General features: G+C 53.7%; 1 protein-coding gene across 1 annotated transcript in view; it reads right to left on the minus strand.

Annotated features, from left to right (window-relative positions):
* Positions 1-6,551, minus strand: part of LONRF2 (LON peptidase N-terminal domain and ring finger 2) — a gene marked incomplete at both ends in the record, with an annotated part of 30,647 nt that extends 24,096 nt beyond the window's left edge. The window contains one exon of the mRNA XM_084278731.1: positions 5,771-6,551. Within this exon, the coding sequence (XP_084134857.1) occupies positions 5,771-6,551 (781 nt within the window). The remainder of the gene's footprint in view (positions 1-5,770) is intronic.
* Positions 6,552-13,232: the final 6,681 nt, after the last annotated feature.

Below are 13,232 nucleotides of genomic sequence, written 5' to 3' on the forward strand. Positions count from 1 at the left end.
TTTAGTTATTTAAGAGCTACCAATGTAAAAAGAGATAGAAAGGAAGGAAAAGCCAACTATACACATCAACTACCCACCTTCCCAGCCGTCTCACCAAGAGTACTGTAATTGAAATTTGTTTCTGGACACAATGATGTGAACAACTGCCTCTATAGACCAGAGAAGACAGGCTAGGACAAGAGGACACAACAGTTTGCAGATGTTCTATATCGAAGTCCAACCATGCCACTTGCTACCTGAGCAAAGCGGTGGCCACAAGCTCAGGTGCATGGAGGCAACACCAAGCCCCTCACCACACAAGCTCAAGGCTTGGTACAGGAGGGCAATGGGGGTACAGTAACCCCAAGCAGGTGAAGCCCCAGCACGCCAACAAAAATAGCCCAGTGAGAAAATCTGGGGAGCAGGAACCAGCACTGACACTGTTCCAAGTCTGTCTACTTGACAAAAGGCATGCTTTGCCCTGAGACCTCACCTTTGCACACCTGATGCCCCTTTTGACAGCTTTCCTCTATGGCCACCTAGCCTGGCCTGCCCCAACCCCTTAATTCTTACAGAGAATTTGGAAAGCGTCAGATGAATTTCCATTAATTAGCTGACCACAATGCACTGAGTGGCCACATTAAACTTTCTTTTGCATCAGGCCAATTTATGATGAACCTCCAGCTGGATGAGAGACAAGAAAAGTCCTCTCCTCCGAGGCCTGGTCGAGGGAGGTAGACCCTCCTCCCTCCCCCCCCCCCCCCCAAAAAAAAAAGCTTAGGAATGTTCCTACATTTTGTTTCTAGCAATAGCCCACACCACCCTTGTGGGCTGGGGGTCATCAGCATGCAGCCCTCCACCCCAGGAGATGAGGCAGGGCATCTCCAGCACTCTCTCACCCTACAGCACACTACCTCTGACACTACATCGGGCTCAATACAAACTCATCTCCTCAGCCTTTCCTGCACCATGCATTCTCCTCCGGAAGCAGAAATCCATTTAGAGCATCTCAGAAGAACAGGACCTCCACTTTGTTTTTAAAACTCAGCTGAGCTTTATCTCCTACCTGCTTATTCTGAACCCTGGAAGGAAGGAGGGGGGCGGGGGGCTGTAATTAAAAAGCAGCACAATTTGAGCAGCTACATGTGCATCAGCTGTCCCACTCTGCCTGGAGAAACCTGCTTCTGCTCAGAAAGAGCCCATCACACCAGCGGTAAACACAACCACGTCGAGGGACTGCTGTGGCTTTTGGTGCTCTCCAGAGACAGCGGCGCTTCTCAGCCCTGGCAGGCTCCAAAGGGACACTCTGGCAGTGGGTAATTACACACCAGAGCCAGCGAGCCTCACGCAGGAACAAAGCATCGCAGCATCCAGACACGACGCGAGCTGCTGTGTTGGGAACCTGACACGATCACGCAGCAGACGAGCCAGCGCCTGCTCCACCACGCAGTGGGAGCCGAGACACAGCCTCCTGTCCCCATCCAAAGATGTTCCTGCTGTGTGCCTGATCCCAAGGGAAGAGAGCACTTCCCAGCAGAGCCCCAGCCAGACACGGGCTTGCGAGACCACCAAAGACCTGCAGCTGCTGACACAGTTTGGGATCCAGCACCACGACAGAAACAACGGCAGCACCGAGTGCCGAGGCACTTTATCCCTGAGCATCGTCAGGCTTTCTGATGGAGAGGGGCGGGACGGTAAGGGGCTGTCTCAGCAGGACAAAGGGCACAGAGAAAGCAGCTGAAGGAATGAGCTGCTGCCTCCCAAACCCCCTTACACTCCCTGTGTGTTCGCTTACCAGCATACCCTCAACCCCAAGGGCATCATCTCTGTCTTCTTTGGAGCTGTAAAGCATCTCATTTTAAAGCCAGCAGGCTAGCACAAAGTGTACACCACGTTCCTACTTGGCGTGTACTAGACAGCATTTTTTGGATAAATACCGTTCCCTAAGACTGAACTCGGTTGTTGTGCTCCCACCCCTGCTGTGATACAGCGTTGAGCCGCGTACAGTTCGGCGCAGCACTTGGGGAAAGCGCTATTCATTATCTCCCCTATGAAGCAACAGCCACCTGATACCTCTGGAAGCAGGAACTGCTTTCTAGAAAGAAAGGAAAAAACCCACACACCACCAAAACACACTCCCCCAGATGCACATCCTCAAAATACCCATGTTAATTTGTTACTAAAATCTACCCTCAGGCACACAGCTTGAAGGGTCTGTCAACTCGAATACCCAGGAACCCTCCCCAGCACCCTCCCCCAGTGTCTCCAGAGAGCATCTCTGTTACGGAGCAGCAGGTGAGGGGGGAAAAGGGTGCAGAAAACACCTACTGCACACAAATAAGCCCCCAAACCAACCCAACAAAAAGATACCCTGCACCCACACATGACAATGCAGTTCATTTTAACTGACTTGAGAGTTCATATAATCGGAAGATTAGTTAGGAAAGAAGGGGTGGCAGAGAAGCCCACCTCTAATACCTCAGCTCTCCAAATTTCATCAGGGGGCAGCAGTTCTGAGCGCAAGATTTAGATAATACTTGATATTGCAATGGCTGAACAGCATAAAGCTTGGCACAAAGAGGGATCCAGCTGGAAACAAATGCTTCCTTTCAAGCAGCCTGCCATGTGCTTGCTTTGAAGCTGTGGTAATTAGATACCTTGCAATAATGAGGGATCTATTCCAACATCTACAGCAGTGAAAAAGACAGTGACTTTGTTTAAAACAGCAGAGATCACTGGGCTGTGGGCAACTCACTAGAAGGATCAAACAGTAAAGCTGATTTCCTTAAAAAGAGCAACAAAAGGCCCCACACGACCACGCTTGAATCCCCAGCAGACTATCAGAGCAAACACAGGAGCAGCAATGGCGTTGTAGATCCTACACTCAGTGATGAAAGATGAACATGCTCAGTGAGGGTGAGCTTTTGCAAGACTAACTAGTTCAACTGGAAGGAGCTGACAACTTGAAGACAGACAGACCTCTTCCAAGACCTGAGATTAGGGAGCAGATATTCAGAGTCTTTCCTAGTTCAGACTCTGGAGCACCTCGAGAACTAAAAAAACCCAAATCAGAAGACAGAAGGTCACAACCAGAATGAGAAAAGCTATCAGTACCTGGAAAACTTGCTTTAATATTACATCCCACAGAGACAGCTGCTGCAGATGGAGCAGGGAACTACTCTGCAAGAAACACCAGTTAAAAAAAACCACCCTAAAATAAAGCCTCGACGAACCACGCGTCCTTGCCAAGAAGCCTGGTGTTTCACCTAACTTCACACAGCAGTTGTATAACCAGTGTGTTCTTCGCATACCTTCAGTCTCTAAAAAGAAAATCAAAGAATACCCATGCCCTTGGCTCCCAACAGTTAATACATAAGCAGCTGGAGGTTAAAAAAAGCAGCTACTTTCTCACAGCCCTAAATACCTGACAATGGCTCATAAGCATTCCAAGCTGCCCATATGCTTAAGTAGAACCAAACAGTTAGAGAACAGCCATGGTTTTACTTTCTTCCTCCCCTCCTTCCCTTATTTACTGTGGTATCTCACTGGACAGCACACCAGCAGCCCCAGGAGCCAAAAGACAGTACCCAAGGAGCAGGCGGGAAGGGGTGCAAAACATGGAGGCCAGGGTGGCAGTTCAGCCTGTGAGAAATGGCATCAATGGAGATGAGACAGGAAAAAAGGTGAAGGGCTACAGGGGGTGGGGGCAGGCAGGGGTGGAGGGGCTGCCCTTCAGCAACAGGAATCTGGATCCGCTACCAGGAAGTTACAACACATCAGCCTAGGGTTTTAGGATTTCAGAGGCAAGCAAGATACCTGCTATTATTTTTAATTAGGATTTTAAAACCATAAAATTAAATAATCTTATTAAGCAACTTTAGCATCACTGACAGAGCGAGGAATTTCTGAATGGATTCCCACCGTGCTTGGGTATCACACAAGACTGAAGTAAGGACACTGGAAGGGAGTTATGGCATGGCAGCCATGGCTGGAGATGCGTGCTCCAGGGACAGGATGGGGAAGGACAGGCTGAGGGAGAATGCTAGCAGCACACCGTGCTTGATCTCCCCCCTTCTTCCACTCCCATGCAGGCACAGCAATACTGAGTACCCGCAACAACAAGAAGTGGTTCTCAAAAAAAGCCAACCCCCCAGGAAAAAACATACCAAATCACACTGAGCACCTTATTTCATTGACAAGATGCTGTTCTCCCCAGCAGCAGGACCCTGAACCTGAAACATTAAGAGGCCCCACCACCGAAAGCTCTCTGTATCCACCAGTGACCTACATCAAGCCTCTCCCCTCCCTCTGCTTCACCTTCCTTCCTGGGCTCTCCATCCTGCCCTACTTTAACAGAGATTACTTCAGCTAAACCGTGTAATGGTTTTACAGAGGACTCCGCTAGGTCTGAAAACTTGTCACATCTAGTTGGAGAAGCGGAATAAATAGCAGAACGACTGTTTTCCCACTGCCACCATCGGCCACGAGGCGTTGGTAGGCTACACTATCCCCAACTCTGATATCTGGGATGCCTGTCGTGCAAGGGTGGCAAAAAATGAAAGCAAGCCAGGGACTGGCCTCATGGTGTGTTTCTCTCCACAGAAGCCAGCAAAACAATAATAACAACAACAATGAAAGCATAAATCATAGCCACTTGTCTCCAGGTGTAAAAGCTAGGTAGGCTATTTTGCTCCAAGTAGGGAAGGAGCTCTTCCCTCAAGGAGAGGCACTGGTTTCCCTTCGCTTCATTTGTGCTCCTAAGAGATTTACCCGCAGGACTTCGCCTCCATTAACACTGCCGAGGCTTTTTCTTCCCTCTCCCTCAATTCAACCGGACACTCCTCACGCTCAGACGGGGGGGAGTGGCTGATCCGGGGCGGGGGGGTGGGGAGGGGGAGATGTGCTGAGGTCCCAGCTCCGTGCCTTTCTGCAGGCGGTTCAGGCGCTCCGGGTGCCGCACCACAAACAACCCGGCAGCACGCACGCACACACACCAGCATTACTACACGGCTACAACCGAGCCAGAGGGATCCACCTACTACTCGGCGCAGAGACTGAAAACAACCTAGCTGCGATAAACTAAGGCTGCCGTCGGCTTGGCTGGGGAGGAAGGCAGACCCGCGCCTTCTTATTTTATCGGGTTGTTTTGTTTTTTATTTGAATGACTTAAACCCAGGCCTTGCAGAGAATACTTTGCACACAGAAACAAAACACCGCACGCCTACAAAGAGTTCACACTCGGAACGCAAGCAGGCAAGCCCAAATTCGCAGGTTTAGCTGCCGGTGCCGGGGGAGGCACCCGGAGCCCCGACGCCCGTGGCTGTTCCCCCGCGGCTTTCCCCAGGTTACGCGCCGGCTGAGCGGACCCGCTCTGCCACGCCGCAGCGGGGCTCGGGCACGGCCGCTACTACGGCGTCTCCCTGGCTGAAAAGATGGTTTCCCCACAAATCGGAAAGCGGGTTTTCTAGAAATACTGCATAATGAGTCATCCGACTGCAGGCAGCTAAACGCCAGGCACCTTCTGAGCAAGGACGAAAATAACAGCAGAACAAAAATAGCCATTCACTCGGGGGCGGGGGGTGGGGGGGGTGGGGGGAAGGGGGCGGCGAGGAGACCCGCCGGGGAGGATTCATTCTCAAAACTTCCCCCCGGGTGCCTTCTCCCACCATTCACCACAAATCCCCTCCCCAGCCCAGCTGCTGCGGGGCAGCCCCGGGGACCGGCGGGCAGAGCCGCTCCCGGCTCGCCACCCCCTCCTCCTCCTCCCCCGCTCCCGCCCGCCGCCGCTCACCCATCTCCAGGGCCTGGTTGTACTTCTCCAGGGCGGCCGGCAGCTCCTGTCTCTCCCGCAGCGCGTCGCCCTCGGCGCGGAGCCGCCGCGCCCGGCTCTCGGTGCCGAACCACTTGTGCAGCAGGTTGCCCAGCACCACGTTGACCCGCGGGCGGGCGGCGGCGGGCGACGACGGCGAGGCGGTGGCGGCGACGGGGGTCGTCTCGACGGGGCGGCGCGGCCGGTGGCAGCGGCCGCAGTCCCCGGGCTCGGCGCAGCGGCGGCAGTGGGTGTGCCCGCAGTGCAGGGTGACCGGCTCGCACAGCAGCCGCCGGCACAGCGGACAGGCGAAGAGCTCGGGCGGGCGGCAGCACGCCGGGTCGCCCAGCCCCTCGCCCTCCGCCCCGCCACCGGGCCCGTCGCTCCCCCAGGGCGGGAGGCGCAGCTCCTTGTCGCGGATGCTGAGGGCGAAGCTCTCGGCCAGCTCCCGCAGCTCCTCAGGCCGCAGCCGCGCCAGCCGCGCCGCCGCGCCGTAGGCGTCCAGCGCCTCGGCCATGCGGCCGGCCCGCGCCAGCGCGTCGGCGCGGCGGAGGCAGAGGCCCCGCTCGGGCTGCGGCAGCCCCGCCAGCTCCGAGCCGTAGATCTCGGCCGCCAGCTCGAAGTTGCCGCCGCGGAAGGCCTCCTCCGCCACCTGCAGCATCTCGGCGCAGGGTCCCCCCGCCGCCGCCGCGGTAGCGGACCCGGCCCCGGTCCCGGTCCCGGCGGCGGGGGGCAGCGCGCAGGGCCCCGGGCCCAGCTCCATGCCCGCGCGGCGCCGCCGGCCCCGGGCCGCCCTACTCCATGCCGGGCCCGCGGCGCTGCCGACTCCGGCTCCTTCCTGGGAGGGGACGGGCACGGAAGGGAGGGAAGGAGGGGGCGGGTCACATCGCTGCAGCAGGGGGGCGGCTCCCGGACCGGAGACGGGGGGGAAGGGGGGCGGTGGAGGGGGGAAGGGGGGCGGTGGAGGGGGGAGGGGGTGGTGGAGTGGGGGTGAGGAGGGAGGAAGACAGAGGGGCGGGAGGAGATTGGGAGTAGGGGGGCGGCTCGCACCGCCCCCGCGGGCCCGGCTCCCGGCTTATGTAAGGGGCGGCCGGTTGTGTAAGCGGCTTCTGACTGCCCTCCCCCCGGGGCGGCGGGGTCGAGGGAGCGCTCCTTCTTTTCCCTCCCCTCCCCGCGGGCCCGCCCGGCCGCCGCCGCCGCCAGGTGCCGGTGCCGCACGTGCCCGCTGGCCGCCGCGCCGCCCCGCCCGCACGTGCGCCCGGCCCGCCGGCGCCGGCGGCTCGCTGCAGCCGCGGGAGCAGGGCCGGGGGGGGGGGGGGGGCGTTTCCGCTGTGCGGCTCCTGCTGGGCTCAGCCTCTTCCTTCCCGTTTCCTGGTGCCTTGCCTTAACCGCTTCCTCGCCGAGGTTATTGGGTCCCCCATCCCCCCCCACACCGCCCCCTCCCCTCGACCTCCCCCTCCGGGTGCGGCCGCGGCGCTGCTCCCGCCGCCGGGCTCCCCTCGGCGCCAGCGGGTTGCCGGGCGCGGCCCTCCCCGCACGCGGCACCGGGCGGGCCGGGGGCGCGTTATCGCGTATTGTCTGGTTGTGCGCCCGAGGGGGCCAGCACGTGTCCGCTCCCCAGCGCGGGCGGAGAAGCGATGGGGACCTCCCAAAGGCCGCGCCTCTCCCGAAAAAAACCCCCTCCCCCGTGAGCGGCGGAGGTCTCCGCCGGGAGCCCGGGGTCCGCGCGTCCTGCCGGGCGCTGGCTTGTGCATCGGCTGCGGCGGCAAGGGTAATGCAGCTGGAAGTTAGTTCATCGTGCGTGAGTCAGAGAGGAATCCGACTCGCTCCGCAGGAATAACAGGAGTTTAAAATAAATAAATAAGTAATGGCAACGAAAGGCGACGTTTATTTTAGGCACGGCTGTAAACAAACCGTTCGGAGGAGCGGAGAGCCTCCCTCCGCGGGGCCAGGAGGTACCCGCGTCCTGCCCTTCTCCGGCGCTGCGGCCGGGCAGCGGGGAGTATTGTGGTCTCTGCCTCCCTCCTGCCGGGCCTTAAAGTCCCCCAAGTGACAGCCCCTCAGCCCTCGTGAGGAACAGCTCCTTCTGTAGCCACTGCACCAGTTGCACCCATCGCTCAGGAGTTTGGGCTCGATGGTCCTTAGGGGTCCCTTCCGACTCGGGATATTCTGTGATTCTCTTTGTAGCACCAAATTGTATCAACTTGCTTATGTATAGTTATAGATACAGTTGATATCACATCCTTCGTAGCCAGGGCAGTGTGAATAGTCGCTACTAAAGGACTCTAGCTCTTGGCCAGGAGGAGGACAGCCTCCCCTCCCCAAACCCACGAGGCAAGGGCCTTTGTTTTTTTGGAATCTTAAAGCCATCCACAAAGGATAAAGGATACCCCTGGACTACTGAAGCAATGCCAAAGTCCTTGCCCTCCCAACATCTCTGTGAAACCCTCCCCACACCTGGCATTGTAACCAAAGCAATGGAAATTAGCTTGTTTGATGTGTAATTTTGTAATGGGGTGGGGGGCAGCTAACTGACCATGGCAATGAACAATGCCGCTATGTTTCTTGTATGGCCCAACCCCATCTTGACAACAGGTCAAGGAACATCAATCATGAAGCAGGCCATTCTGGACAGGTATATTACATCACATAATGTTGGTGATTCTGTGCATGCCCACAAAGGTAGGGTCATCTAGCGAACACAGGCGTGTGACCACCGATGACCACTGAAGATCCTCAAGGACCACCGGCTCAAATCACTGAGTGTGCATGATGAGGAAAAGAATACACAGATAGCTTCCAAGCAATCATTATCACTAGACAGCCTTTTCCAAGAAATATTTTGATCCTATATAACCTGTGGGCTGTTGATGGTGTGGCGTGCACTGCTATCCTCCCATGCACCCAGCACTGCAGCAGCAGAAGGCCTACCTTAAACACTGTACTGGTGTTAAGAGGTTTATTCCCAGTTTCAGTGACCGCATCATAGATAAGAAACCATAGCAAGACTGGCTGGAGGGATGGTCTAGGTCAGTAAAGCAGCAGGTAGACGATGGCTGTACTACTAGTGTTGCTTCTTTGCAATGCAGCAGCGTGTGCACACTAAGCTGTTCTGCAGCTTACCCATTTTGCACTATTAATGTCTCTAATAATGGTTCTTTGAGCTCCCGGGTCCAACACTTGCACCACCCTTCTTGGTTTCTATTCAGAAGCTGACCTCAGCATCCCGTCACTATTTCATCATCCTTAAAATCTGCACGCAGAGGTAGGATGGGACTGAATCCTGTCACCATTTTGCCACTGTCAGCTGGGGACATGACTCATCACATAGAGGGCAGAAGGGGTGTGACTCATTCTGCTCTGCCATATCAAGGGCAAGGCACAGGGTCTTGGACACATGACAAAAAAGTGGACTCGCCGCTTGAGCCACTGCCCAGCATTATTCCCTGGTTCCTGTGGCCCTGACAAGGAGTGGCCACATTCTTGCTCCTTCTCACTCCACTCCCCTGGCCTTGAGGCTCTGTGGCAGGCAACTCCCCAGCAGCCTTCCTTGCTTTCCTGCAGAAGGAGGGAGCAGACGCATCCATCCTGCCACACCACACCTCCCCACGTGTCTCAGGATTGCTGTGTGATGGCCCTTCGCCTTGGGTTGTCCCCTCTGATGAGCTGCGTGCTGGACACTGGCACAGGTGATGGTATTGAACGTGGTCGGTCGGTCCCTCCGTCTGCTGCTGCGCTTGTGTTGTGCCGTGCCGGCGTGCTGGGATGGCTGCGCTCCTTCCCTCATCAGCGCTTTGCAGGTGCTTCTAGAAGAACCTACCACTAAGTGAGGCTACCTCTTTATTTAGCACCGTGATCAATAGCCTCTTGGCATGCAGCCTCTATTTTCTTCAAGACATCTATCTGCGAGGGAACAAAATTACCTCGCTGCTGTTCAAACTGACTCAGCATGGCATCTTTTCCCTTCCTCCCGTGTACAGAACTTGCCGTCGGCGTCTGGGCACATCTGCTTTGCTCTTCTCCTTGATTTCCTGTTTTAGGGGGGGTGGGTTAGGTTCTTTTGCGGGTCTTCTTGCTCCTCAACACGGTTCACTTGCACGTCTGGCCATGGCATAACCCTGCAGCTGTATCTGCAGTTTTCCTTATCTGAGCAGCAAAACCCCTTTGATACCACTCCCTTTTGCAACACCAATTCACTGAGCCACGGCTCTTGGATGGACAATAAAAACGTGGCCGAGCAACCCAAGCCACCCCAAAGTATCAATACTTTGCAGGAAAGAATGACAGCCTAAGAAACAGAGGGAAGGAAACTGAAGTGGAATTATTCATGATCCATACTGAGGAAGCTCATGCTTCTCCCTGAACTTGCCGGCAGTATGCCTACCTCAGCAAACGTGACACAGGGGACTCGTGCCAAGAAGTTCCGGTGGAACAGGTGCCCCGTGACGCGGTCGTGTGGTTTATGGCTGCTCGTTGGACGAACTGCAAGCGACCGATTGTGACAGCCACAGAGCAGGAGGGATTTTCCATAAAGGATCCGAAAGCCAGCCGCCAGAGTGGATTTATAAGTGTTGTTAGAAGAAAAGCTGTAGCTACTGTGTAGGATTTAAATGTTGCCCAGCGTGGGAGATGAAGGACCTCGTCCTGTACTCACCAAAGCCATGGCAAAACTTCTACTGGCTTCATTGTCTTGAAAAAAAAAACCCCAACAAACCAACCAACCCACCCCACCACCCAAAATTAGCCACTATGTGGCAGGTTGTTAGAGGTGCTCCCCGTTAGCGGCATTATTTCCCTGTTAATGGTACGCTTCCACTTAGGAGTGGCCTCGTCACACTCTCTCAAGCACCACGCAGAAGTCCATCCGCTTTCCAAGGGGAGAATTACAGGTGCTCACCCCGCTGAGTCACCCTTACACACTTCAAAGTTGACACAAAGTTTCTTTTAAGCTTGTATAGCCTAGTTTTCAACTTCTTCCTGAAGTGGAAGCTCAGATTTCCCAGGGTTTTCCCCAGGGTAGAGGTTTACTTAAAGTTTGAAGGGGAGAGGAGGAGGTGAAGCAGATTTGAAATGACAGCATTTACACGTTTGGAGGGCATTTCTAATTCCTCTAACACTTTCCTATTGCGAGGTAGCTTGAAGTGTTAAACTAGCTTGTTTTGATGATCTTGGGAAGGAAATGTGTCTTTTATTGTTTTGGAATCAGTTAATTAAGATATTATCAGCACACAGGCACACACCACGTTAAAATGGTACTGACGTCATAAAGCCAACGACACAAAAATTAGCATGCAGCATAATTAAGGCTGCATGTACTTACTTAATCTCTCCTTCGTGCATTAACCTGGTACGGTTTTAATTAATCCTGTACTATTTTCTCTACAGGATGCACGCCAGAGGAAAGAACATTACAAATAGTAACGTTCCCCCTGGTCACTGTGACGTCTCCTGCACCTCTTGATTTGTTTGAGTCATACCTTGGTGCAGTAGCAGTTACAAATTTCCCCATGTGCTTTTCACAGAATCACAGAATGACTCGGTTGGAAAAGACCTTTAAGTTCATCAAGTCCAACTGTTCCTGTCCTGTGCTAAACCATATCCCTAAGTACCTCATCTACCCTTTTTTTAAACACATCCAAGGATGGTGACTCAACCCCCTCCCTGGGCAGCCTGTTCCAGGCCCTGGCAACTCTTATTAGTGAAGAACGTTTTCCTAACATCTAATCTGACCCTGTCCTGGCACAGCTTTGTGCCATTTCCCCTTGTCCTATCTCCTGTCACCTGACTGAAGAGACCATCGCCCACCTCTCTACAACCTCCGTTCAGGTAGTTGTAGGCGTGTACAAGTGATGCTGCAGCACTGGAATACTTCACAAATACGCACAGGTTTACATTTTTAGCGGGAGTGTGAGTCCAAAGGAATACTAGCACACCCTTTAACAGCCAGGAAGTTGAGGTACAGGTGCGTTACAATCCAGAGTCGCCACTACCTCGGGGCACTTGATGCTAGCAGATGAAATCTCTGAGTGTGATTTTCCAGATAGGCAGGTTATTTCAGAAGTGCAGCTTCCTCCGGTTGAGCTGCAGCCGGATGGAGATGCTGAGACTTCGGTTTGAGTTTGTGCCTCAGCTTGAGCGCTCTGCAAATGAGAGCTGTACAATTAGGGGTCCCCCCTCCCGAGGCGTGATGTAAATGCCTTACAGTCTGGCGCAAAGACGACCCATAGCAGAGTGCAGACCGCAGTCCTTCTAGCCAGCACTCAGCTGCTTTTCTCTTCCCTAGTCAATGCCTCATGTATCACAAGCTTTCCAGCTTTCAAAAGAAAAGGTCACTGTATGATTATTATTACTGAAGTAATTGTCTTTTTAATAAATCTGGCCTATCTGACATAGCAGAGATACAAATTAATTATTATTATTTTTTAAAAGAAAGCCTTTTTTTCCAGAACCATCATTTCTGTAAGAAAGTTGCACAGTAGTGCCAGTGGAAAAGGTGCTAGCTAAAACCTAGTGCTGTTACACATAAGGAAGATTACTCCTCCCCCTCCAGAAGATGTGTAATGTGTTCATCCAGCTGCTGTGAATTGCAAGACCTGGGGTTGTTTCCGCAGGTTCCCGTGCTTCCTTGCAACATCCCAGACAGGGAGATGGATCTTGTCCTTTCAGCATGACACACACATTATCATGCACAAAAGATGTTATTCTTAAATACATCCTGCACAGGCTGACTGGATGATTAAACAGCTTAATAATTATCCAACAAATCATTAACACATCCTATGATGCAAAAGGAGACAACTAAGGTGTGCTACTGGGTTTCCTTCTGATACCTGCTGTGCAGAGCAAGCAGGTCCTCACTGGGATAAGCACTCTGTTGAGAAAATTCCCTTCCCTAGCTATAATCAGTCATTCTTTATAGCCTGAAAGTGCATTAACTCTGTTACTATGCATTAGCTCACATTATACACCATCATGTAAACAGGCAGCACCATTTTACTGCGACATTGGTATTGTACACGCGTAAGTAAAGCAAACTAAAGCACAGTCTGGCCCTGGAAATAAGGACCTTGGTTCTCAGAAGCTCAGAGCTGACCTTGAAGGACGAAGGATACCCCCAGACAGCCAAGATAAGACCGGCATCTTACTCCCTCCAACACGTCTTTGAAACCCTCCCGGCGTTGTCTGGCCTCCTAGATAAACGACTCCAGTCAGACTGACTCCAGGGATGTCGGGATCAATAGACAAACAGCAAGGGCGCAGCAAAAGTACAGTCACTCTGCAAAGTTTTACTGTGATCAGTAATCAATAGCCTGGGTGCTAGTGATTAGTCAGACCATGTTGTAGCTGCAGGTTTGAAGGGTATAAGAACTCTGCCTGAAGCCACATTTGGGGTGCTCCAACTTTGGGTGGGAGACCTCATTAACATTAATAAACATTTACTCTT

The sequence above is a fragment of the Gallinula chloropus genome (assembly GCF_964237585.1).
Source record: "Gallinula chloropus genome assembly, chromosome: 1".
Lineage (NCBI taxonomy): Eukaryota > Metazoa > Chordata > Aves > Gruiformes > Rallidae > Gallinula > Gallinula chloropus.